We start from the raw sequence: 27169 nt of genomic DNA, 5'->3' as shown, positions 1-27169 counted from the left end.
AGGGTAAGAGAAAAGGAAGCAAGGTTGGTTGACTGCTTTTTTTAAGGAAAGAAAGACTTCAAGAAATAGAGTACAGAGTTTATTGTCAAAATAGTTCTATGCCAGAAAGAGAAAATAAGATCTGGAGTCTGGATAATTATTCCTGCAGTGGAGTAACTAATGCTGTGTTCATCCTCATTTAAACTGTCAGGCTTACAGTTTCGGAAAAAATACACGTGCACCCTGAAAATTACATTTGCACATTTATTTCAGTATTTTTTTCTCCAAATGATTCCTCTTGATTTACAATCCTCTTGCCGCTACAACCAGGCCTTGCCTTCATGCTCTCTGGGGCGTATACAGACACCAACCACTGCAGTCTTCTATGTGAAGTTGTTTTTAAGAGTCAAGTCCTTAGTGGACTTCAGTGAATCCAAGCTTAAAAAAAATGTAAATGTAAAAGCACAAGCAGTTTTTGTTTATGTTTTTTTCCTGCGTAAGTGGCTGTTGAGTTGATGCAGAGAAAAAACAGCAGCTTTTACAAGAAGTATCTTGCAAATTTAACTACCTAGATTGCTGCTAGTGTAATCACTACAATAAAATACCTCTAACCCCCTTCTCTTCTTTATGTAACTTTCAGATACATACTACCATCAGTTTAAGTCACCAGTGATTAACAGTGCCATAACTGTGAAAACGCAGGTACAACACACTGCAGAGTTTGCCAAGCTTAGGTACATCCTTGGTTGTTTTTCTTCAACTATCAAGTCATTTTTCATGTAGATATAATTGTGTACTGAATAGTTATGTACTTTAGATAGTTCAAGAAGGATGTTTTTTACAAACATTCTACATGGCAATTAGAAAATTTAATAAATAATACTATACAAAAAACTACCTCAAATGTATGTTATTGTTTATAGTTTTTAGCTTTTACTAATATATAGCACATAAATGTTTTTGACTGATACCTTACTGTTGTTAGAATTTAAAAAATTGTTTTCTGACAGCTCTGACTTTCAGTGTCAACCTTAAAATATGGCTATTGATATCTCAGTCCATTAATCTTACTTTATCATTGGTCTAACAGATATGCTCAAACCTCACATATGATTTGAGAACACAAAAAGAAGCAACATTTGTGCCCCAATTACTATTTTACTAAATTCCTTGTGACAGATCACAACTACTCTCAGCCCAGATCACATTCACAGTACAGTTTCACATTACAGTAGCCAAAATAAACTTGCTGCTTTCAAAATGGAAGGAACTCAACCCTGCTTCCTCTTCCCTATTCTTCATTCCCAACTCTCCCTCTTGCAGTACCTTTTAAAATCCCCCCTTTCTTATCCATCTATTCTGATGTTCACCCAACCAGAGATAAACCAGGGCTATCTTTATATCATTTCAGCAAATTAAGTCAGTTTCCTGCAGGATCAGACACTTACAATTAGTGCAAGGTAAGAGGTGGGGAAAATAAACCTCCGCCTTCAGAAGGGAGCAATTACTTTGACTTACAACATCTCAGGAAAGTTTCAGCAAGAATATTCACAGATTATTACACATATACTCCTAAAAAGCAGCATGTGGGGCATGACAAACAATTGTAACCAGAAGAGGACCCTGGTAGAGCAAAGTCCAAAAAGGCCTAGAATATTGGCCTGTGTATAAGTAACCTTTCATATTCAACCAGACATGAAATGACGCTTATGTGTAAATTCTGTTGCTTACTTTCCCAAATTATTGTTCATAAATAACAATAGTGAAGTAAAATCAAATCTTAATGCACTGTTGCTGCATGTATGAATCCTATAACATTCTGTATAACCACAGTGGTGGTGCAAATCTTTTGATGCAGCCAGAACAGTTTATTTTTTAAAAATGTTTTTCCAGCTTAGAGTCTGCTGATGATAATAATAATGCCATGACAGCCATACCCTATCCCTCACTCTCTTCTGAAAGAAATCAATTTAAATTTGGTTATGCTTTCAAAAAATAATTTTAAAACCAAAGTCAATGTTTCTCCCATTAGAAAATTTTCATCAAGCAGCTGTAACTCAGGGAATTCAAGTACTACATCAGTTATGTTTTCCCATTAATTAAACCGTCTATTCCTGTTTGTGGCAGGCTACCTGCACTTATGCTAAAGTAGATTAGGAAACAGTTTAAAGCATACTAAAATAAATCACTTGAGCTAAAAGGAGTACTGTATTATTTGCACAAAACTTGCAGATTTTCCATTTAGGAACACATCAGTCAATCCCTTTTTTCCCCCAGCTTTGGGCAGCAATGCAGATCACACATGAGAAACAGCAGAGAAGTTCATGCTGGGGTTGCCTTACTCTCCCCAAGAGCACAGGTACTCTCCCAGCACACCAGTAGATGTACAAGAGGGAGTTCAAGGCTAAACAAACACTTTCATTATCAGGAGCTCTCTCTCCCTCTCTTTGCACGGCCAAGACATCAGCTCCACATCCCTGCTGGCTCCCTGCACAGCCACACCACACCCTCCGCCAGCTCCTGCCAGCAACATCTGCTTGAGATTTTTAACAGATTTGCTCATCAGTAAATGCAAGGGGGGGGGATGTCTGCCAGAGAAGCAGCCACATATTCACTGATCACTCACAGTACCTTGAAATGATGTACAGACTAAAAAGGTATGTTCTTGGAAGATATTTTTTTCCACAGAAACAGATTATCAGAGAATGTAAACAACACAGGCAATGCAAAGTACACTATTTCATTTTCCAGTTCAGGCACAGGCCTAAAGTAAGTAATATTCAAATAACAGAGAAAGGCATTGAATATATTATTAAGGGAAAACAAAGTCACGTAAGAGCCAGATCTCCCTTTCTTCCCCCAAAGATGACTGTACATACAGACTCATTGAAGCTTCAAATGAACTTTTCTTGGCTGCACTAATGGTTTCAAAGACCTTACTGCCAGAAAACCTACTACATGGCACTTCTTCACATTTATCTTAAACTCAGAATACCCTCTATTTAACCAAATTCATTACATCTCATCTTTAAGAGGAGAGAAAAAAGCACATTAACATTGTGTCAATGACCACTTCAAAAACTACATCTTACTCTACATTAGGACTTAAATGGCTTAGCTGACAAGAATTTTCTTAGTACAAGGTAAAGACAAAGTCAAAGCTTTGAGATGAACCTTGTCCCTGAAGGTTAGCTGATGTATGGAGAGCTGTTTACGCAAGGTGAAAGACTCCCTTTCTCCTACAGAGTAGCAAGTTAAACTGCTACTCTGAGGTTTTCTAATAGCCAAGAAAAGGCTATTTGTCATGGTTACACCCACTTCCTAACCCAACATAAAATTAAGAAATATACTAAGAAGAATTTACTGAGATTAACTTATCTATGAAATTGTGTCAAACTTCCTTAACAAAGCACAAAGTCTCCTGCCCTAAAAGAGGTGGATTATCAACAAAATATAGTTGACACCCAATGCAACAGAAGCTGGACATCTCTTTCTCAAATATTAAAGCCATTAATTATTTACATCGCAAATACTCTATGGAGTTGTTTTTCAAACTGCAGGCCATACCCAATTTTTTTCCCATTAAACTTTTCATATTCAGTTTACAGAGAATAAATTGCTCAGGGGAAAAATCCCAAGTTACCTATCTTCCTAAATAAACTTATCAGAAAAAGCTTAATTACTTCAGTTCACCATAAACAAAAGCTTAGCCTACTATCCATTTCAAAAAATGAATCCTAACACAACTGCAAAATTAAGTAAAACCTTGTCCTCTATGAACTGTCTTCAGTGTCACCAGCTCCCTGACATCTGAGTGAAGAAGCCTACCCAGCTTCAGCTTATTTGAGAGAGGACTAATAACTACCATCAAGGTACAATATTAACCAGCATTTGTAAAAACACTAGTTAAGAAGTACTTTCAGATGATGAGTAGGCATGCTCAGGAGTCCTCCAATTATTTGTGGTTCTACAGTTACTTTTTCCTTTTTTTTTTTAAATGTTTTACCATTCTCTGAGTTGCTGCATGAATAGGAGGGATAGCAAATTAAACAGAAAACCGAATAAAAGCTGTAGAACAGAATGAAAGAAACTGCACCAAACCACACTGGAAAAAACTACTTGGAGACTACTTAAAAGCAGAGCAATACTTCAGGAGAGGACGCTTTCCAAACACACTTCACTCTCTTCACACATCTACACTGATAATGTTAAACATAATGTATCAAATACTTGATTATAAAAATTCCAAAGCGTCCTGTGTCCTGAACACACAGGGATTGCACCAATAAATGCCTTGTGCTTTAAGATGTGATTATTCTTTAGATACAGAACACATACCCATTACTGAAAGCAATCTAATTGATGTTTTACGTACACTAGAAATGAAAGCATATAATGCAGAATTATGATCCCAAAATCAGATTTTGAGAAACAATTATCATTCAGAATACAGACAGGAAAAAAAAACCTAACTGACCACTGTCAGGGGCTACTGACCACTGTCTGCAGCACAGACTCAAAAAAGAGAGGAAAGAAAGATCCTAGAGACATGAGATGTTCCAAGATCCTAACATCTGTGAGTTTGTATACAAGAATTTATTAAGCTATCTGGAGCCTAATCTACATTGACAGAATAGTAATAAGCAGCAATGCTACTGATAAAATTGAACTGGCATTTCCAGCACATATGTGTGTGCCTCAACTCTACTTATGAATCATTCTGATTTCACTGCATTACAAGTTCTGATACACAGCTACTGCATTTTTAGTAAAATTATATTTATGAAGTGGAAATTTCTAACTTGTAGATCAGATCAAGGAGCCGCTTGATTTTTCAGAATAAGTCACTACTTAACAGCACTTCTGCAGCTTTCTTCACATATTAATTACCACACATTAGGAAGCTTCCTCTATCAAATAGTAGTTTTAAGAAGTGCTGCTGGGGTAAGAAGGGAAAAAAAGAAATCAAAAAAAAAACCCAGGAAGCATTAGGAAGACTGAAGGGGCATCATATTTTACATCAATAAGTCAACAGAACAGGTGACATTAAAGAAAAAACAGATGAGCTCTCTCACTCTGAGCAAAGTGTGATAATTACATGTTAAATGTTTTCTAAGGGTCTATCAACATTAAAAAAGAAAAAAAAAAGAAAACCCATTGGAGTCTTTTCAAGTTCAAAGTCTTACATCTTACTCCAAATCAAAACAGTGCAACCAGTAAAAGATCTCCTAGTACAGCATCACCTCTCAGTTTGTCACTAGAGGAAGATGGTGTATGCCAAATTTGAATGTAGTACTGTAGACAAAGCCAATCAATCCCTTAGGAATAGGGAGGCCTCCTAGGAAACAGAATTCTGTAAAATATATTATCAGGTTTAGAGGAAAAAAATACACTCCACACTACAACACTTCAGGGTTTGGACCTATTTTATCTTTATAAGTTTCTTTTCCTCCTCTAAGGGTATGGATGAGGTAGCTAGGCCGAAATTTTGGTTTTAAAACGACCTATTTTCCTCACTATACACTCTCAAACCTCATCTCTTTCAAGAGGCAGCTCAGCAAAGACTGGTCTAGGAGAAGTGACCTAACTACAAACAACTGAGAAGCGAGATGGACTCTGGCCTACTCTGAACCTGGTAGGATCAAAACCAGAAGAGTACAACGAAGAGCCCATACTTTTTAAGGCTTATAAATATTTAAATAATGTCTACATCCATTAAATAACATCTATCTGTAGTGTAAAAAATTTAGGTTTCTATCCAGTGATGATTAAGGATAACGATGTATTCACACATAAATTTGCAAAAAATTAAAGATTAAGTTACAGATTTTTTAAGAATCTCTGTATAAAAGAACACAAGTAAAATTTACAAACTACTACACATACCATTAGCAGGTGCTACGGAAGAAATATTTGACAGCCACACAGAGCTGTCAAATACATGTCAAGCAGTAAAGAAAATTTGGTTCATGGATTCATTTTCTCCCAAGCACTCCAGTTTCTCCTCAGCCTGCAATTTCTCTCCCTCAGTGCTACATAAAGTTGGCTGCGATGTTTTCAGGCAGGCAGCGGTCATTCCCACCTCAGCTAAAGCCGCCCAGCACCGCTGATGTGGAGACCGGGCCTGCTTTTGTGCCCAGTCCCGGCCCGTGAGCGGGGCAGGCAGCGCACACCGCGGTGTGTGTGACAGCACTGCCGCCTTTATCCCCGCTCCCGTCACTCCCTCACACACCGCGATCCCCCGCCCGCATTGTCTGCCTCGCTCCATCCCCGATTAACATGGACACGTTCTCCCTCCTCCGCCAGGGATCCCCTGGATCCCCAAGAACCTCCTTGCCGGGCCAGGGATCCCCGGGATTCCCCAGGCCGGCCGGAGCCCTCGCCGGGCCCACGGCGAAGGTCGCGGCCCCTCAGCCCCGCGGGGGGCGAAGCCACCGCCGGGAGAGGCCGCTCGGGGCGGGCGGGACGCGCGGGGACCCGGCGGGGGGGCCGGGCCGGCCGGGCCGGCCGCGCTGCCCCCGCCGCCCTGGGGCCCCTCCCCACACCCCGGGGGGCCCCTCCCCTCCGCTCCCCCACCGCCCCTCACCGGTCGTTGAGCTGGTCCTCGGTGCCCGGCAGCGGGTGCACCACGAAGTGGATCGAGGTCATGTTCCGCGCCGGTGCCCTCCCCGGCGACGGCGGCGGGAGGCGGGCGGGCGGGGGCCGGGCACACAATGGGGGCGGCGGGGGAGGGGGCGCTTGGCCTCCGTCCCTCCGCCGGGGTGGTTCGCGGCCGCCCCGGCGGGGTCGCGGACTCTCGGCGGCCGCGGCGCTGCAGGCGCGGGTCGGGGCGGAACGGCCGCAACGGCGGCGCTCGGAGCTGGGCCCGGCCGCGCTCACGCACGCGCCGCCATCTTGGCTCCAGCGGGCCCTTCCCCCCGCCCCTCCCCCGCCCTCCGTGCGCCGCGCCGGGCAGAAGGCGGGGCCTGGCCGGCGCGCGGCGGCGGCGCGCGTGCGAGCCCCGCGCTCACTGGCGCACGCCGCTTCCCCCCCTGCCACTAAGCGCGTCGCCCATTGGCCCGGCGCGGGGGCCTCGCGGCGGGGTGCGGTGACGTCATTGCGCGCGAGGGACGTAAAGTACCACGTGCCTCTCCCCCCGCGTCTGGAGCGGGTCCCGCGGACGGCGCGCGCCGCTCCCCTGAGGCGCCGAGCGGGAGGGGAAGGAAGGAAGGAAGGAAGGAAGCGGGGCGCGGGGTGTGGTGGGAGGCTGTGCTGGCCCCGGGGGGGGGGGGGGGGGGGGGGGGGGGAACAGGGTTTTCCCCCGCTACCCATAGCTGCTCCAAACTCACCGCCTGTCGCTACCTGCGCGCTGGGGCTGGCCCTGTCCATTCCTTTCTACTTGCGTTTATAGCCAGTCCTCCCTGCACAGCCGGCATTATTCACCTTCCTTTAGGGAGGTTCACAGAATAGCCAAAGTTGGAAGGGACTTCTGGAGATCATCCAGTCCAATCCTGCCAGGGCAGAGTCACCCAGAGCAGGTGACACAGGAATGCGTCCCGGGAGCTTTGGAATGTCCCCAGAGAGAGAGACTTCACAACCTCCCTGGGCAGCCTGTTCCAGTGCGCTGCCACCCTCAACGTAAGGAAGTTCTTCTTCATGTTGAGGTGGGACATGGGTTTTAGTTTATGGCCATTGCTCCTCGTCTTATCGTTGGGCTCCACTGAAAAGCGTCTGGCACCATCCTCTTGGCACCTGCCTGTGAGATCTTTATATGTATTGATGGGATCCCCTCTCGGTCATCTCTTCTCTAGGTTAACCACTAGGTTGGTAGTATATCAAAATAAAAAGGTATCTGCCTCCGTGGAGCTCTCAATGCCGCACTCCTGCGCACCTCCCTCGGGACAGGGTTTAACTGAACTGTTCCAAAAGATCACACCTTGCCGATGGAGCAGTTTTTAACAAATTAACATCTCAATGTGCCGAAGGTTGAGTGGCAAAGTCAATAAAACAGCAATTTGTTTCTATAGAAACTGAACACCTTAGCAGGGATTGTACCAAGCTCTGATTTTGATGGTTTCTCCCCCCCCCCTTCCCCCCCCCCCCCCCCCGGAATTTGCTGCTTTTGCAGTCTGATCTTGCTTGTTTTCAGGAAATCAGAAATTTGGAAAACTGGCTTGGAATTTTTTAGCACGTGAGGAATGCTGGCAATCACATGATAATGGTACCAAAAAACCTCTAGAACCTAGTTCAGTGAGTTAGAATTAATTTCTGACTGCGTAATCATGCACCCTGAAAATCTCGGTTTGTTCCTCCACTTTCAGATCGTAAGGACCTTTGCAACTCCCCATCTTCCATTCCCCCTTCTCCTAAGGTCTTTCTCCAGTACAGCCGAAAGGAGCTAATCCAAGAATCAGCTGATGCAGCTGCTTGCTGCCCAGAGATTTGGGGAGTTTTTGCGGGTTTTTTTCCAACACGACTATCATTAACATGAGGAAATGTGGTAAGAAAAGAAATATTCAATTGGTGCATTCCAGATTTCTTGTTCTCAGATGAAGTTTCCCTGTATGTTCTGTTCTCAAGTGACAGGGATATTCAAATGGCTTCAGGAATACAAATAAGTAATTTAGCTTATCCTTGGAGGAAAATCCTAACAGGTTTCTGGAAATACACAAGGCATGGAATGGGACTCTTTGGTAGTGCGACAGTGCAGTAGCTGTGCTTTTAAAAACTAGTAGGTCCATGAATACCTTTTTTTTTTCCCCCCTGTCAGGACAGAGAGTTTCTGGATTACTTAGTTCTGAGTCTGGTTGTACCAAAGTTTGTTAGCTTTGTTCTGCTTTTTCCTTCTCCTTTTTTGTTCTCAACATCAGTCTTTATGCTTTCCCCTGAAAACATGGTGTTTATTGCAGTGAGAGAGTCTTCTAAGTTGTCTTGACCTCAGTCATTTTATCAGAGTCACTTGAATGTTTTGGTAACCACCTGAAAAGCCTTGCTTCTCAGTTCAATTTTTTTCCCAGACAAAAAATAGAGGATTTCCCTTTGACAGTCATTCTTCTTTTTCATTGAATAGTAGGAAGACGGGTCACATGAATTCCTGCAGAGCCCTTGAAAATGCTGTCAAGAATTTTTGGTAGGGTTTGGGAAGTTCCAGGTATTTATGTTTGGTTTTGTGTTCAAGATCTAGTTCTCCAAAGCATTTACATTTCCAAATGCTGTAATTTGTGCTTTGGAATTCTCTTAGGAGCTGGGCATAAAGAAGAGATTTTCATTACTCACTTCCTTCCACCATTAATACACAAGCTTTAAAACTTAATGGGTTATGGAAACCTCTTAGATACAGGAAGAGAGCTGGGAAGGCCCAAAGAGGGCACACATCTGTTAGGCCTCAGCAGTCTGCTGCTGGCGTTGCCAGGTAATCCTTTTCTGTAGCTTTATTTACATTATGTCTGAATCCCAGTTTTAACCATTGCTTGTGGCTTTGCCAATGCAAACACTCAGCATGAGCAAAAATGAAAAAAAATTTAAAATGGATTCCATTGGAACTTGGGTTCAGAGCCAGAATAAATTTGAGTAGTGCAAATGTCAGCTTTTGTTCACACTCCGAGTTTGTATTGTTTGTATGGCAACTAACCCTAAGCATAGGTGAGAGGACACAAACCCAAGTGCTCAGCTGACGATGTTGTTAGTCTAACAGGACTTTGGAACATGGAAGAAGTTCCAGCACACCATCAGAAGCGCCCATACTTCCCTAACAGGGATGTGAGTTTGCATCTTGCTGCTTGACTTTTGGAATACCAGGAAGTGGCAGCTCATTGAATGCCTGCCTTGTCTACTGCTGCAGTTCTTGGAAGATAATTTGGCAGGTAACAGCTTGATGGTCCTTTAATTATCTGAAACAGCTCCAAATAGAATTGCTTTCTGATAGCAGAACTGCTCCTTCTTGCAACCTGTGTTTTTTAGGAACTTCAAAATAAAAGACTTTTCCTGAGTCCTCTGGATTGTCCCAGTCTCTTGGATGACAGATACTGTAATGATCTGATACTGTAATGGTATTTAAAAATTCATATTTACCAAGTCATGAAAAAAACCCTCGAGAACCAAACTAGATTTTCTTTCTTTACAAAATGTATCTTTAAGACAACATTATTTGTCTTGGCCTAAGTAATTTCACTTCCTGCGTTGGACAGTTCTTTGATGTATAGATGGTGCTATTCTCAGGTCTACTGGTAAAGCAGCACCTTCCTTGTGAAGGTGCAGCTATAAATACACCAACACCCAACCAGCAGAGCAAGTTCCCTGCTGGTATACTTGTCTGTGCGGGAGTTTTTGCCAGCTTGGAAATACCACACAAAATAACTTCTGTGGGATCACTGCTGTCATGTCTGAAATTGAGTTTTGATGAGTCAGCATTTCCTGAAGTTTTCAAACTGGTAGAAGTGCATGGATTAGCAGGGACCTCTGGGAGTCATCTCATCCAGCCTCCTGCTCCACAAATGTCCATTTCCAGTAGATCAAGAACTTTCCCATAAGAAACAGCTTGTGAAAAATATGCACTGGGACACTGGGACAGATTTGCTCCTGACCGCTCACTAAATCCACTTGGCAGCTGCAGGCCTGGTGGATTGCATGGAAATTTGTTAGTCCTGGAGGGAGGAGACCTACTGGAGATGGAAGGATTGGGATAAGAGGACTGCAAGGGACTTTGCTCTGTAAACAGTGTGAGCAGATGCCGGCAGTTGTACCACAGGCAGCCATGCCTGCGGCTGGTGGGGCGTGGAGGAGTCAGGGAGGAGGCCCTGAGCAGAAGTAAAGGCTTCAGGCAGTGAAGGAGAGCTCCAGTATGCACTTTCCAGGCTGTTAATTCCAGATGTCAACAGACATGACATCAGGCTGGCAGCATAAGATTGTATTTTGCTGTGGAAGAAATGAGGCCAGCATTTCTGGAAATGTCAGCAAGAATGCTGTGCAGAAAACTACAGCTTCTAGATTGTTCCCAAGGCTGAGAAGAAGTTACTATAGTGAGCAGCAAAGTACATTGCAAGGTTTCCAGCACCTTGTGCCACAAACTGAAGCAATGCAGGTCCCTCATTCTGCTGCAGTCTTTCCCTTAGCTGCAGTACCAGAAAGAGACTCAGATATTCAGAAGTGATTATGGTGAGCTTTGACATACTTTGACAGACAATCTGCAGATACACTTGCATGACTGAAATGCATACACGTGGACTGAAGTACATCTTTTGAAATCAGGCAATACTTCAGCTGCCTGATCTCCCTTCCTCTCTCTTGTTTGAGCTACTCTGCATTTTCTCACCTCAGCTCTGCAGCGAAGGAATCCTGGGCCAGAAATGAGGATTCTGCAAGAAATTGGACCTACAAGAAAGCTGAAGAGGGTCTTTTTACAAAGGCATGTAGTGATAGGATAAGGGGTAGTGTCTCTACACTGAGAGAGGTTAGATTTAGGTAAGATGTAAGGAAGAAATTATTCACTGTGAAGGTAGTGAGGCACTGGAGCAGGTTGCCCAGAGAAGCTGTGGATGTTCTATCCCTGGAAGTGTTCGAGACCAGGTTGGGTGGGGCTTTGAGCAAGCGAGTATAGTGGAAGGTGTTCCTGCCCATGGCAGGAGGATTGGAGCCTGCTGTGATCTTTAAGGTCCCTTACAACACAAAACATTCAATGAATCTGTGATTTGTTTCTCCATTCTTTACTATACAGTTAGGTTTACTTTTTCTGTTTAGGGAAGTTGGCACAGTATGTCTGGGATTGAGGTGAAGTGTCTGCCGAGTACTTAGTGGAGTTTGTAGATGCACTGGTATCTGGCAGACAGATTTTGTTTTGTCACATCCCTCGCTTGACTTTGCTCCTCACCTTTGTTGCAGCCCCTTACTTGAGTCCTCTTCCAGCTCCCGCAGAGGCACTCATGAACACCTGTTCCTTCTGACTGGGCATCCAGGACATCTCTTCTTGTCCAGTCCCCACCACAAAGTTTACACGATCGCTTTTATGTGTGGATACCAGACCTATCCACTGACAAATACAGCTGAGCATGGCAAGAGGAGCTCACCAGCCATCCCAGGCACTGTGCAGGAGCCAAATGTCCTGGGAAGAGAGGCTGTGGGCAGCCACCTTGTGCAACTGTTCCTGTAAGAAGGTGTGAGCAGAGCTGGTGTGCACAGTGTACGTGGTGGGTGCATGGCTGAGACTTTGTGTCACCTGGGCCGGTGTTTTTGTGCACGCATTAGAGTTGTACTCTTTTGCATCAGAGTGGCTTCCTGTCAGTTCCTGGTAAGGAAAGACACAATTAGTTTGAACTTTAGCAACCTAAAAGGTGGGCATGTGTCCCTATCAGGTTGTCTGGGTTCCCTGTGGAATTGCTGTCTCCTTCTTATCTGTCTGCAGGCTGTCAGGGGAGTCCAGATGATTAAGTGGGATGAAAAAAGATTTTTTATTTTCCTATTGGTTCCATTTGATTGGGTTAGTTACTCTTGTCTTAACCATATTTACCTTCAGAAGTGGCAGTTTGAAAAAAAAAAAGCCTTTATAAATTGTGAGGGTGAAATGCATTCACAGCAATAGTTTTGTATGGCCTTGATTCATGTACTGCCATCTGGAATTATTGCTGAGTAAATTTGTTTCTGGCAGGGAAAGGAGTGGAGACCTTCCAGGTCAAAAGCAAGTGAATTATTCCATGGTCTCCAGTGGGGCCAGGATTTACCTTTCAGTGTATGTACTTCCAACCTACTTTTTAACTGCTGTTCCTCTGTCATCAAATAGCCATGTGTCATGGATGGCTATTTATAGCCATACAGAAAGAAATAGTAGATGGTTCTTGCATTTGGCTTTAATTCCCTTTGAAAAAAATACTAAAATTAAAAAATTTCCTGAGGAGTCCAGTGTAGTGCAGAGCAGTGGATGGTGAGTGCCCAGCCAACCCCCTTTTGAGGGCGGTTGTGTTGGCCAGCTCTAGGTGTGCTCATGGACTGAACACCCACAGCTTCCCCAAAGATCATGCTGCACTTTGGGAGCGCATGTTTCCTTTTGGTTTCACCCCAAAGGAGCCCAGGGTGTGTGCTCTCCACAAAGTGAACTGGAGGATGGTGAGCGGGTGATGAGTTTCAAGCCCAAACTGCTGATTTGAACGATAGCACAGGCACACAGAGAGAAAACTGAGCTGCTCATGAAAGAGCTCCAAAGCAGCCTCCGTTTACAGCTGGCATTTTAAGCAAACCAGAGGCTGTGTCACTTGAGAAGCGATAAACAGTGGCTGTTCAGGAGAAATCTGGCCTGTGCAAAATGAATGTACACAGAGGCTGCAAATTCACCACCCCTTCTGAAATAGTTCTTCCACTTTTCAGCAGTCAGGACTCTCATCATTAGTGTGCAGGCAGGTTTCAGACACCACCCATTCCCTTTAAATGGTGGTCTTTGCTTTCAGGGAAGATTGCACCATTCTGCTAAAAATCTTGTGAGCTTTTTTCTTCTTTGTTTCCCCACCCTTAAATCACTAAGGACATTCACTCTGAACAGGATGGCTGTTTTTCAGCTGTTTCCAAGTCCCTGTAGGATATTCCCAAGCTGGGAGCATAAATGCAGTGGGTCATCAAAACCAGTAGTGGAAGTGATTAAATGTAAGAAAAGTTGATGTTGACTTCGTGTGAAGAGAGGCAGCTCTAACAGCTGGGAGTCCCATGAAATAAGGATTTTTATGGTGATGGAGCCTCAGTGCTGAAAGGGAGGAAAAAAAATTGCAATGGGAATAGTGGTCAATAGGAGACGGAGCACAGGGAGACTGCACTGGGAACTGCTTTGGTAGTTAACATTTAGCTTCATTGAAACTAATGGAGGAAAAAAATACGAATAGATAGTCTGGGAGGTTTTTTTCCATTGCAGTGTAAGAGAAAAGGGACACAGTTAACTGATGGACTAACATTTTATTGTGAATAACAGCAATTGCAACACTCAGTTGTATATGCCTGCATATGTGTTGGTGAGCGTATTTCTATAGATAGGCAGGTAGTTAACACAAAACTGCAGGCAGATTGCAAATTCAGAATTACTTGCTACTAACTGCATATACAAGTAGTTTCACTTGCAGTGAATGTTGCCTTCTGCTGTGAACTGACACTTTAATTATTTGGGCTTAAATGTTTAATACTGTGTATCTGCTTTGTCTGGTTTTTAACAGAAGTGTCAAGTTTAGCTGTTTGCAAAACGTGAAGTTAGAAAAAAGATAGCCTTAAGTCATCTTTGAAGCACTTTCTTGAAAACTGTAATGCCACTAGAGTCTGAAGGAGGGCAATCAGTATATTATCACTTGCAGGGAACTTCAAAGTTCACCTGAATTTGGGTTATGAGCACTGGGCAAAAGAAAAACTGAGCTAAACAAGCCAGGTAGAAACTTGTTAGCATTTGACAGATCTGTTCACTCTGTAAGTAGGATTACCTACTTACACTTGTCCTGTGTCCCCATACAGCTTGTACAAGCTCCCCAGATGCTGCTACATTTGCCTAAAGCTTTCCCTTTGGTGCCTTTCCCTTGGCTGCTCCTCTGGGCAGAATGCCTGCCAGGCATGCTGCTGGAGGGGAGCTGGCATGGAGTGGGAAATGTCTTCTGGTGTCACCTGACTTTTGGGACTACAAAGTGAGGAGCACAAGTGCATTGGTTTGTGAAGTCCCATTTAGAAATGCTGGACATTTTTATGCACAATTTATGGGTCTTTGCCTGAGGAATGTACAGAAGTTTATAGTATATAAGTTCAGGCTTCAGTCATAACAACAGGCAAGTTATCCATTTGGCTTATTTCCTAGGATTTATTCTGCTGCTCTGATAAGCTATGATTTAAAACATGCCGAAGTGCCAGTGCAGGCTAAGAGCCCCTTCTCCTACACTGAAACACATCACTGAGAGTAGAAGACACTGCACTTTGTATCTGTCTCCCAAGGTGAGGGAGAGAATAGCTGAGAGGCACGAGGCTCGGCCCACAAAGAGCACCTCATGGGCTGGAGCGGGAATCAGATCCAGAAAACAGATCCCTTAATTTAGGCATCTAATCTCCCACACTAATCAGTGGAGACTTAGTTACAGGAGTCAATGGGCTGGGAGTGTGATTCAGCTGATGAAACGTAGGTATCTATCCTCTGGTGAGCTGAATCCCTCCTGGCAGTAGGAGGTGGGACACTGAGCTCATACCAGTGTGTCCACACCTCTGGGCACACGTCTACAGCCTGGAAGCCCATCACTGGTAAAGATGTGCTGATGAAAGAGATCCAGTAATGCTGCTGCATTGTTTCTCCAGTTTAATGAGAGGGGTGGGCTGGAACCCCGTGGCAAAGGCTGGAGCTGCTGAGCCCTCCAGAGGGTCTGAGCGTGCATAGGGCAGCTTCAGGCTCTCTGTGAGGGGTGGGTGAGCACATTAGACCTTATTTAGGTAGTTAAAATGGCACCTGGAAAGAACACTCAAGGCTTTGCAATAAAGAAACAACATTGCTCTGTTAAAATTATTCTTACAAACTCAGTTGACCAGTTCAGACAAATAGACTTAAACGAGCCTTCTTAGGATACGAAACATTAGTATCTACCACTTATATTTGAAGCTATGTTTTAGATTTTATTTTCCAGACAAAAGAGTAATTTAAAATTATGCAAATGAGCTGCCAAAGCAAGGCATTATGTAGATTTGTGGAGGCAGGCAGCAGTGTTAACCCTTGGTGCTGCAGCTCGCTGTGGAGGGAGTGCTGCTGCATTGGCTCTGCGTGAATTCCTCCTGAGTTCAATGCTCCTGAGTCGGGGTCTAAGTGTGAGACTCACCCTCCTGCACATCCCCATTGCCAAGTGTATTGTATTTGCTGCGGTGTTCACCTCACAGCCCTGCCTGGCACAAACTGTACCCAAATCCAGCCTGGACATCTCAGAAAAGACAAGCATCATGACTGCTGTCCGCAGTGTCATACAGTTTGTTTCCAGAGTATTTGAAGTGACTGTCATGGGGGAAATATTAAATTACTTTTCAAATGTCGACTGTGCAGTAACACTTTATAAACAATTGACACTGTCAGCTAGAAGTCCTCTAGCTTGCTGGGCTGGCTGGTGTACACAAGATGCAGTAGCATCTTGTGGAGAGGAAGGCTATCAAAAGAACTCCATGTTGTGCTAATTTGAGGGTTCAATAGCTTGTTATCCCACCCAGCAATAAAGGTGGAGGGAATAACTCTTCAACCAGGAATAGATGGGTTTTGGTAGAAATCCAGGGTCTGATTTGCTCTGGAAGTTTGCCCTGATCTCTGCAACCAATGCCAACAGCTGACATAGCCACACTGTCAGCACTAGTGCTGAGCAAGAAATCCAATGTTTTATAGCAGTGGAAATGCAAATGGGAGGAGCAGGCAAATCCCCAACATGCTATGAGGGTGTAAGAGCAGATAATCTCTAAGGGAGGTGCGTGATGCTGGGTTAAAACAGTGGCAGCCAAGCCTGGGAAGAGTGGGAGAGAGTTCACATTGGGTGGTTTGTGCCTCAGTCATGCCCATGTGGGAAGTCAAGCCGTGTGGGGTTTGTTCAGCATCAGGCAGGAATGGATCCTGCTGAGGGCAGGAAGGACTCTGGCTGCAGCATGGAGGGACTTGAATCCGTATTTCCTCCTGCACTTCAGTTCATAGAATCATAGAATAGAATCATACAATCACAGTTGTTCGTGGCTCTCTATGAGAGAGCTCACAGAGCAGTACAGGTTCCAAGGAAAACACCAAGGCACTTGGCATTTGCTTTCCAGTTGCTAAATGTGTGTGCGTGTGATTTTTTTTCCCCATCTTTGAAGAAATATGTATTTGTGTAGTGAATTACTTTAGTAACAGTGTCTCAGTGCTGCTCTAGGAGATGGAGGTAATCCGGATTTGTCTCTTGCACCCTCTTATACCTAAACCCTTTACAGTTTTCTCCATCACCAAATTACTCCCTCACTTTCTAGTTAAGGGTGTTATTTCAGGCTTCCTGTCAGAAGCTGCCTGTCTGAGCCAGTACACAATACTGAATAAACGCTTCAGTGTGTTCAAACATGGACACTGTCAGTGAATTTACAGACTTAAAACCTATGGCCATTTTTAAAATGGATACATATGCGTGCGCACAAAGGTTAGCTCTGTTTAGCTGCCTTGGTTTCGCATGTTCTTAAGAGCATTTTTGGCTCAAAAATATGATGTCTCTCATGTATTTGGAAAGACTTGTCCAAAGCACATGATCAACATCTGTTGGTTTCGATGTGCCAGCAGAGCACAAAACATTGCTGCTGTTTATATTTGGTTTTAAATACGGATTTGGAGTTTTACTATTGCTCAGCAATTCGAGAAATGGACTGGGGTCTGGTTAGTAAAAAAGCAAGAAACCCACCTACATTGGCTCAGGCTTTTGTTAGTTTTAAAGGAAATAGCTGAAAAGGATATAAATCAGACACTGCTGCTGTACTGCGCATGCCTGGCCAGCTTAAAAGAACTAAACTAGTTTAAATAGGCAGAAATACTGTTCTATGATGGCCCGCATCTCAAAACAAATTTGAGCACAAAGACCACGGAAGGAAGTTGCTAGGAAACCTCTACAGTGCGCAGGAGAAGTTTTGCAGCACAGCGCAGGCACCTGTAAGAGAGTCATCACCACCTGCCAACCTGGGCATTTCCTAAAAACTGGGGTGTAAAATTGTAGACCACATTGATTTCTATAAATGCAGTATCAGGAAATGCCTTACAGCTCATTTTAAATCAGTGCAGCTTCAGGGGACTGTAAGCCTTTCCCAGAACCATCCCTGAAGACTTGACACTAAGGTTCTGTCTACAATAACACTGAAGCTCTGACTTCTGTGATCAGGCAAGGTCTGCCCAGGCTGCTTTGCTAGCACATGCCTGCACTCATCCTAATTAGGTTCTTAGCAAAGATCTTTGCTTTCGTGGGCTCCAACTTTGCCCATGCTGAGATTGCAATAAGGTAACTAAACCAGATTAACCCCCTGGAGGCAGGGCTGCTGTGTCTCTTCTCTTTTGCACCAAGTCTCAGGGTAGTTTTGCCAGCAGAGATTTCCTGCAGGCATGCAGGAAACCCACTTTAGGTGGATTCTCTGCGGGGGGATGCTCCAGAAAGTTGAGGTGCATCAGTCAAAAATGTTACAGCTGCAGGTCCACAGTGTCAACGTGCACATATTAAAGCCCCAATTTCTGTACCAAGTAGTTGTAATTATGATGATGTCTTAATCTTCTTAACACACGATTTCTTTACTATGGCTACTTCATAGCTGAACCTTTTAAGCCCGTTTCTATGAGGAAACTGGTAGCTGAAAGATGGGGAATCACCAAGGACATGTTTTTCTTTCATCATGAAGTCATCTGTCAGTGCTTCTCGTGACTGGGCTAAGACAGGTAATGACTATTAGGTGTTGCTAGGATTGCTTGTCTGCACACTTCCTTAGTAGCTTTTTCCAAAAATGGGCAATGTGAGGCACAGGGATGGAGAAGTGGCTGCCATGAGCACAATGAAGAGAACATGGTTTAAGAGTCTCCATGAAATTCCCTTTGTGTAGGAACCCCCCCGAAGGTGTGTCACCAGCAAATTTCTACCTGCCACCACCCGTCCTTGTTACACACCATGTTACCCACTCTTCTCTGCCCCCCTGACCCATCACTGCTAAAAGCCATTAGCACTCAGAGGGTGGACAATGGGATCTCCCCTCCTTCAAAGATAAGCAATAAATGAAGAGAAACCAGGAATACATGTTATGCCTGAGGATGCTTCTTTAAAGAAAGATTCCTTTTAAAACAAAGGGATTCACTCCACAACAAAGAAGGCACTCCAGAGAAGGTGTGATGTTGATATGCAGTGCTGATAACATGAAATGTGGCTCCAACAGGATTTTCCATTCTGGTTTATCTAGTCCCTTGACACATAAAAAAGGCAGGATCCAGATCTTCAGTTTAACTTAAAAAATCCCAAACCTCTTAGGAAATTCTTTTTCACACAACATATAATTAATGTATGGAATCAGCACTGGTTATTCCTGACAGGTTTAGACTAGTTCTGCACTTGATGGTCTAGCAGTGTTTGTGATCTCTGTCCCTGTGAGATGCTGTGGGAGGAAGGGCTCCAAAACAGTCAGTAATGGCAGGAACTCAGTTGTTAATTTAAAGAAAAGCCTTCTCCTCCAGTATAGTTTCTGGAGCAAGAAAACTGTGTGAGAGCTATAGCAACATCTGGAGCTTTCCTGGTTTGGAACAGGTTTTCTGTGTTTCAGAAAGGATTACACACAAGGACAGAAAGCATTTTCAATGGTGTTGCTGGAGTAAGGTCACATTCAAAGACTCTCATATCCCATGCTTTGTGACTCAGAAAACAGCACCCACCTCACATACTTTTATGGTGGTGATGCCCACACCTGAGCGAGTTCCCTGCGCCTTCCTTATGGCAACTGGGGAGAAACGGGGACCCAGCTGTAGAGCTCCTGATGGGAATAGCCATGCCCTGGGAGCACCTCTCTCCTTCAGTGGCTGCAGAGAAAATTTAGAGGGGAGTGGATGTGTTTGCTGTAGAGGTTTGAAGAGAGTGAAGCCCATCAAGGCACTTGCTAGCTGCAGCTGGGGAACATCTGCCCAACCCCCTGCTCTGAAGGCAGTGCCACCCCAGGTGGGGATGCTGGGAGGCTTGCAGGTCCCACTTGGTGTTGAGTGATGGAAGGAGTTGTCTCTTGCAGTTGTCCATCCTGCCCCTTTGGTAGACACAGTTGCCCCGAAGCAAGGATGTGCTCCTCCCGTGAATCATCTCCTCAGCCACAGACGTTCACATGTCACTACATGTCTGTTGGTCCCTGCGCTCATCACAGCCATGGGCATGACACTGATGCAGAGCAGAGCAGGGCCCAGGCAGAGCAGCTGAGTAGTGAGGACAAACAGGAAAGGCAAGTTCAAAAGCAGGTGTGACACAAGGGAAAAGGTGACGGTAGTAACACCAAGCCAGCAGCAACAGCAGCTGCTGCACATGGCAGGCACAGCCCCGTGCGGCCCACTGGTGTCCACTGGACATCACATCAGGATATGCCATGGCAGCACCATATCTCCAGCTGGAAATGAGAAAGGGTCTTCCCCAAAGCAACCAGCACAGGCAGGACTGTTAGAGGCAGGATGCCAGAGCAAACCTAAGCCTTGCTCATGGCCACAACATCCATGTGCCTCTCCCAAAGCAACAGCCCTCACAGACCTGAGCCTGGGAGGTGTGAAGCACCTGCCTGATGCATGTGGGCCATCTCAGTGATCAATGCTTCTGAAATAGGGTGTGATCATTACAGCTCATCAAAACACAGGCTTAATTTTAATCTTCTCAGTAATACCAGAAGTTACTGTCTGACCCTGTCTCACACCCTCACAGTGCTGCCAAAGGAGGAGGGAAAGAATTGAAAATTTACACAGTGGCATATGGAGCGATTCAGAATTCATCCAAAATGAAGATGATGAGAACAACATTTTTGTCAGGTGTTTGATCCCTTTCAAAAATACAACCCTCTGGATGTGTTTAGAGAGGGCTCATGCTGTGTGCTGGGGTTTTTGTAATCACTGCTGACTAGAAGTGCCTGTCATCTGATTTGTGCATTTTTCCAATCTGTTTTATAGTACAATCAAATTACTGTTCCCACATCGTAAGAGATGCTTCACAAGTTTCTTGGGAGAGGACAACAAGTTCCAAGGCTAAGGTTTTTGTCCTCTAGAAAAAGAACTTTTCCATTTTTACTTCCTAAACCATTTAACTTGATAATTACCCACAGAGGCTGAAAACTGATTCAAACAAATCTTGGCTCATCTCCAGGTATTCCCCAAAACTGGAAGCCAGCAATTAAAAAGAGATAAAAATAGAATGAAAGAAAAATCCATAAATTGAGGAACTTCACATTTCACAATACTTAAGTGGTGAAAACATCTCTTGTATAGTGGCATGTCAGGATGTACCTGATGCTTAGAGGTATTTCCAAGTAGAGGTTCAAATCCCTGTGACTGGCCCTAAACCACTGCAGGAACAAGATAACAGAAGCCCTTTGATTTTAGCCACCAGGTTATTTACATCTGGTCTGAGGATACTGTAGATAAAACCTTTGAGGCCCTAGGATAGACTCACTGAAGAATACAAGGCTGACACAGCTCCTGTTTCACCACGCTTAGTGCCATGAGATGGGACCTGTAAGCTGCACAGCTCATCCTTATGGGCCAGTGCTATGGCTGCACTTTGCCAGGGAGACCCTCATTGCAATCAAGAACTGCTCATCCTTCTTTGAACAGGAAAGAACAAAAAGGAAGGCAAAATTAGGGTTGGTGTTTTCTTGTAATTCCCAGAGCCTCTGCCTTGTTCCATCTGTGTGGAGAGAAGCTGTCACAGAAATGATGGGAGGCTAGCAAAGAGACCTGACTGCCAAAGGAAGACACTGTTAGTAGCCTGGAGTGTGCAGCCGATGTTGAACAGTGGTATAAATTTAATTGGTAACTCATTTCTTATTAAAACTGACAGATTTTTTTCTTCCTAGCAGAACAGACAAGAGTGGAAAGGTTTCACATAATCACTGATTTCACTGAAACTTGACAGCATTATCAAGCACTTTAAATCTTTTTTAATTTTATATGAATCCCATAAAATATCAAAACACCAGCATGTAAACAAAGGACTTCAATAAGCTTGGTTTGGTATTTCTATTACATTCCAATTTGGAATGAAAGGAGATGTGAAATAATCAGCTTCCCCAAGAAAATGTTATGTCTGAAGCTGACACAGCTCTAACCATTCTTGCATAAGCCTCAAGGAGTCCAGTGACTCCTGCTGATGGACAAGTCACCTCCTGAAAAGTATCCTCCTGCTGCAACAAATCCAGCACACCTGCCACAAAAGGAATTCTTGTTCACATCCTGTCGGATGCTCAGGGTCACTCTCCAGGGTGGCAGCTCCAATTGCTAATACTGTTTTGGAGAGGTACTTTCTGAAGCACACTTATAGAAATGTAGAGGTCTTCACTGGTGCTTGAGTAACACAGGCACATCTCTGACAAGTGGGTAGGCCTTAGCTTCATCCTGCAGAAGAGAAAACAAAAGGCACATGCAAACTATTTTCTGCTGAAGAGAACATGGATATTGGAGAAATGAGAGTTCTCATTTAAAAAGTTCTCTCACACTGCACTAGCACATTGATTTCTATTCCTGCAGCAAAGCTGGGTTTCATTTGTAGGGGACTGACCTGGACAGAAGCAGATGTCAGACTGAAAACCAACAACATCAAATGCACTTTTTCATACCAAACAACATTTTGTTTATTTACACTTGAGTGGACAAGATACCTACAACGGAAGAACAAGACCCAGCAAATACACTACATACTGAACTGCACAAGCACCAGTGGCTTTTGGTACTTGTTCTCAGATGGGGGTTTGTAGCCCTCGGGTGTTGTGCACAGCTGGATAATACCCACCTCTCCCATTCATCCACCTGGGAGCTGGAAAGCACAGATAGTGACAGTCTTCAGCTGCTCCACAATTTACATCTCTTCTGAGTGCTCAGTTTGCTGAGCTATTTGAACTAAATGGGAGCAGTAGGAATACAGTAATGTTGGCTGAAAACAAAAGCTGAAGCAAAGGGATTTTCAGAGCAGCTTTAGGGCCTGAAAACTGCTGCAATGCTCCTGTTTGTGCTACAGAAAGGTGATGTGGAGTCCTGTAAATGACTCTGGTTGTGACAGAGAGAAAAAAAATTCAATTTATCAGCAGGCTGTTCTCTTTAAGCATTGCAGCAGCTTTCAGATACTACCTTTGGGAAGAGTGTATTGGCTTGATGGAGGGAGTGAGGAGCTCTGCCATAGCATCACCCCCTCTAAATGTGCATGATAGCAAGCAGCTGCTGCGAGTGCATCTTCCAGGTGGTCTGCACAGCCCCACCAGTGTGAGAGCAATCGCAGGGGGCACAGCCAGGCCAGGCCCCCCACATCAGAGGGGCAATGAGCAGGCAAAAAGCCAGAGCTAGCGGGAAGAATTTGTAACATTTTGGGGTTAGAAGAGGCTCAAGAAAGGGCAAGCTTGATGAATGAACACAACTGACATGACATGGAAGGCACACCATGGGCTTTTGCTCTCCAAGGCGTGGTACTGCAGGATGTTTTGGTCAAGATCCTGTGTACTTATGGGATAAAGCATCTTTAGCAATGATGCTGGGTACCGTGGTGCCCTGAAGTGTGCTGGCAAAAGACCTGTCCATGCTTTAATTGTATTCAAACATGCAGAGTTAGAGTGAATAATACCATGAGCAGGTGAGGAATTGATTAACTAGTTTGCTATGAAAAGGAAGGGTAACACTCATTTTCTTCCACCTGGGCTGTTTAGACCAGACCTTGTTATGAAGAAGGACATTTGTTCATTTAGGTGTAAGAAAGCATAGTCCTGCCTCTCAGATCCTCGCCACTGTGTGCCAGTGGGAGAGCAGGAGTGGAAGAGAGCCCAGGATGATGAAGGAAAACAAGGAAAAGACAACTTTTAAAAAGTTGACGAGGCATTAGTGTGTCTGAACAGCAGTGTGAGGAGTCAGTGCAAAACATTCAATGAATCATTTAAATTTGCATTGGAGGAATTCAGTTGCTCCATTATGAATTTCAAGTGGAGAAAGGATTCCTTGAAGAAATACATAAAAAGCAGTTATTGATATAACATGAATATTTTTTCCCATGAAGGTTAAAGAGTGTTAAATATGTCAGTAAAACCAAGAGAACATCAAAGGATGTCTCATTTACATAAACAGTGTGTTGGCAATCCAGAAATACCATTCCCAGGAGTTAATTCCTCAGGTTTGTATGGGAAGTCAATGCCACTCCAAGGAGCAGGAGGCTGAGCTGGAGCCTGTCACCCTGGGTCTGCTCTAAGGCTTTCAGCAATACTTGGCTGGACACCTAGGTGCACAGTTACACAGCTAATTACTTCTGTTCCATATGGAAATTAGGAGACGGGAAAATGATCATTATTATCCATTTGAGCACATGGTTACCTGATTGCAGTGTGCGTCTGCAGTGCTCTATGTGCAATTGCACTCTCAGTTAAACAGCATCTGGCTGGTCCAAACTGAGCTTAAAGGGATATCCTTACACCCCATTTAAGAAGGCATTTGGAGTGTTAAGAGATTCTGGATGATACCTGTAAATCAGTACATCAGACACTGTCAAAACCTGACAGGTCTGAAAAAATATTGACCAAACTCTGAATTGATCAGTTCTTGCTGAACTTGATCTGTTCTTGCTCAAAAGAAATCAAGAGAAACTTGAAAGAACGGTCAATTCAGCCATTATGTCTGAAAGGACAATGAAGGCAGCAGTGCTCCAGCCCTGGGAGTTAGATTTTGGGGGTTTGGGGTTGGGTTTTTTGTTTGTGGGGGGCTCTGGAGGGAGTGTTTTTTGTTTTGGTTTTTTTTTTTTCAAGTTTCAGATCATTTGGAGTATCCTAAAGTCCATCCCTATGGACTCCCCTGACAAGGCAGATTCTGAGCGGACGGCTCCCTGGCTCTGCATCGTGGGCAAGAAGAGGCAGTCACACCTGACATAAGCAGTGAAGGACATCTTCCAGTTTCCATCTCTTCATTCTGCTTTTACATTTTAGATGCTTCTCAGCTTCATGGGTTTCAGGAAGGCCTTGACAACCACGGATGCTAAAGGGATCAGAAACAATGAGCCAAAGAACCTATACTGTGTTTGACTTGTCTGTGTTGGGATGTTGCCTTTGAGGTCACTGTGGGAGTAGTTTCAAGACAACCTGAGACTGACAAGGACTGAATCAGAGATGGATGGTGTAGTATATGCAGTCCTTCATCCTCCTCCTCATACCAGGTCAGAGCTGACTGTGCAGGATCCTTAGGAGTGCAGCAGACTTGAAGCAGGAGGATTTCCTATTCCACTGATAAGTAAAGAACATTTCAAAACAGTCCTTGCAAGTTAGGCTTATTAGTGGACTCACTTCCTTGACAGCCCCAAATTTGTTTCATTGCCTATCTTACCAGAAGCCAAAATTCACCTTGACTTCTCAGGGCAAGGACCTGATTAAGCTGAACCCTTCATCATACCACAGTGGTTTTACCCTGCTGATTCTCCATGTCCCAGTAACATGGAGCATCCACGCATCAGCACGTCACCAGCAACTCCACATTGCATTTACAGCACCAGCTGATTTGCAGTGAAGGAGAACCACTAAGAGATCCTCTTTGCCTGAGGGAGTACTGGAACTATTCCACCGGCAGCTGGAGTAACACTATTGCAGGAGTCCCTCCTTCCCCTTGAGAAATGGAGCTGAGTTGGTTCTTGAAATGACAGACAGCATACCTTCAAGGTGGAGTTGATCTGTACTCAAAACAATTCCTATCCATCCACATACCTCCTCAGAAGTGTTTGGTGCCTCTTTCAAGTGGGGCCAGCTAGACAGACCCACAGAAACATGAGTGCCACTTCCCCATGCCTGAGAAGTCCCCAGTTCCACAGTGGTGACGTTGGCCAAGTCACCTGCACAAGGTTGGTTACTCCTCCTATATGTGTCCATAATTACCTCTCCAGGCCCAGAAGAGCAGGCAAGCTCTCCCACAGCTCACAGGAAATAATTACAGAGCAGCTCATCTTCCTGCAGCATGAAGCTCTTCCTGTTACATCCCAGAGGCACCAGCAACGTTACTCATAGTGGGTGATGTTTCCCAGCGTGATTCTCTCACCCCGGGTCAGCCATCCAGCCCACTCCCACCTGGGGCTAGTCAAGCCCAGGACAGCACACTGATGCAGGGGAGCTGGGGAGGAAGGGGAGTAGAGGACATGGCTCTGGCTGTGGGAAGCAGCCTATCAAGAAATGCTTGTTTAATGCACAGCAGATTAGCCTGCCTCAGGAATGAGCTGTTTCTGTAAATCAAACGGCTTCTCATGAGTCAGGAGCCCAACCCTTTATTACAGCATTGCATATTTTCAGAAACGGATGAAAAAGTAGCAGGCATTTTGGAGAAGCTGTTTTACACTGCTGTGGGTCTACTTCCAATTTATTTGGCTGGTTGCTGTGCCACATCCACAGCTCCCCAGCTTCATGTGTGGAGTAGCTGGAGGTGGTGCAACATGGTGTTGCCGTGGAAGACGTACCCTCCCATCCTGATCCTTCCTTGATAAAGGAGTTAAAGGCAAAGGCAGGTGACTCCTTGTGCCAGCTTTGCTGAAGAGATGCCTTCTTAGCAGCTCCACCTGCAGTACTCCTCATTCTCCTGATCTGGAGATGCCTTGAGTCTCCCTTGTTTTCTGCAGGAGTGAATGTTGGTCTCTGGTGGAGACCCAGCAGCCTCAGAAAGTCTTTTTATCTGCTTATGGTGGTGCCTTAAGACACAATATCTGCCTTCAGGAAGTGGGCCTCACAGCCATGGCAGAGAGAGAGCTTGTGTGTCACTGTGTGTTGTCCTTGTCTGGTGATATGTGGCGGTAGCTGAGGGACTACCCTCACCCCAGACCATAGGTAGGCTGGAAGAAGCTGGGAAGTGGGATCCTCATTCTTCACTTCCCTGTAGCTCTGCTTTGTGGAGAGAGGTGACTCCCCACCACCACCGATGGAGTCTGTGGCCACCATGTCTCTCACAAGGCACCATACAGGCTATTTTTGTTTGGGTAGTTTAGCACAACAAGCACTATGGAGAGTGGAGTAGCCCATAGCCTGGAGGCTCAGGAAGACCCTGTGTCCCTGCAAGCTGATGCACTCTCAGTGATGAGCCCAGACTGTGGGCCTAGCAGGCTTTTCAGGGCTGGGAAAGTCTGAATGAGTACTGAGTTGTTTAAAATACCTTTAGCTGCCTCACCAGGGGACCCCTGGTGGCCTAGTGGTTAGCATGCAGGACTCTCACCTCTGCGACCCAGGTTCGAATCCCAGCCAGTCCCCCGGGCAGATGGAACCCGTTAGCCCTGTAAGGCCATCCATCTATGAGAAGGTCACTCTAAACAAACCTACGTCCTGAGGACCTCACTGCCATTGTCCAAGCTTGCTTGGCCCCGGCAGATGAACCTTAGGGTGGCTCAGTTCAGCGCAGGCTGTGTCTCACCTAAAAATCCATTGCGCAGGCTGGAAAGGTAAAAAGACCTTTCCCCAAATCTTCGTTCGCGAAGACTGGCCATTATATTAGCTGCCTCACCAGTCATCTACTTACAGTGACATTGCAGATGATACCAAC

The 27169-nt window shown here is 44.8% G+C and overlaps 1 protein-coding gene and 1 long non-coding RNA gene across 18 annotated transcripts in view; one reads left to right on the top strand and one right to left on the bottom strand.

The window, feature by feature from the left end:
• Positions 1–6789, bottom strand: part of UBR5 (ubiquitin protein ligase E3 component n-recognin 5) — an 85548-nt gene extending 78759 nt beyond the window's left edge. For 9 of the 16 annotated variants that reach the window (XM_027692472.1, XM_027692476.1, XM_027692481.1 and 6 more), the window contains exon 1: positions 6566–6787. In XM_027692472.1, the coding sequence (XP_027548273.1) occupies positions 6566–6627 (62 nt within the window). In that variant the 5' untranslated portion in view covers positions 6628–6787. Of the gene's footprint in view, positions 1–6565 lie in introns of all 16 variants that reach the window. The other 7 variants (XM_027692482.1, XM_027692480.1, XM_027692484.1 and 4 more) reach the window with 4 other exon arrangements.
• Positions 6790–7269: 480 nt separating this feature from the next.
• LOC113971924 lies at positions 7270–21728 on the top strand. 2 transcript variants are annotated; one of them, XR_003535706.1, is made up of 4 exons: positions 7270–7496; positions 8280–9821; positions 11860–12140; positions 21308–21728. It is a non-coding gene; the product is annotated as an uncharacterized LOC113971924 (long non-coding RNA). The 2 variants fall into 2 exon arrangements; XR_003535705.1 differs by lacking the exon at positions 7270–7496 and having other exon boundaries at positions 7513–9821.
• The last annotated feature ends 5441 nt before the right edge of the window (positions 21729–27169 follow it).

This window comes from Neopelma chrysocephalum, unplaced genomic scaffold, assembly GCF_003984885.1.
Source record: "Neopelma chrysocephalum unplaced genomic scaffold, ASM398488v2 Primary Assembly neopelma1_86, whole genome shotgun sequence".
Classification (NCBI taxonomy): Eukaryota; Metazoa; Chordata; class Aves; order Passeriformes; family Pipridae; genus Neopelma; species Neopelma chrysocephalum.
Note: the sequence above shows the minus strand (reverse complement) of the source record. Positions and strands in the feature narration are given on the sequence as shown.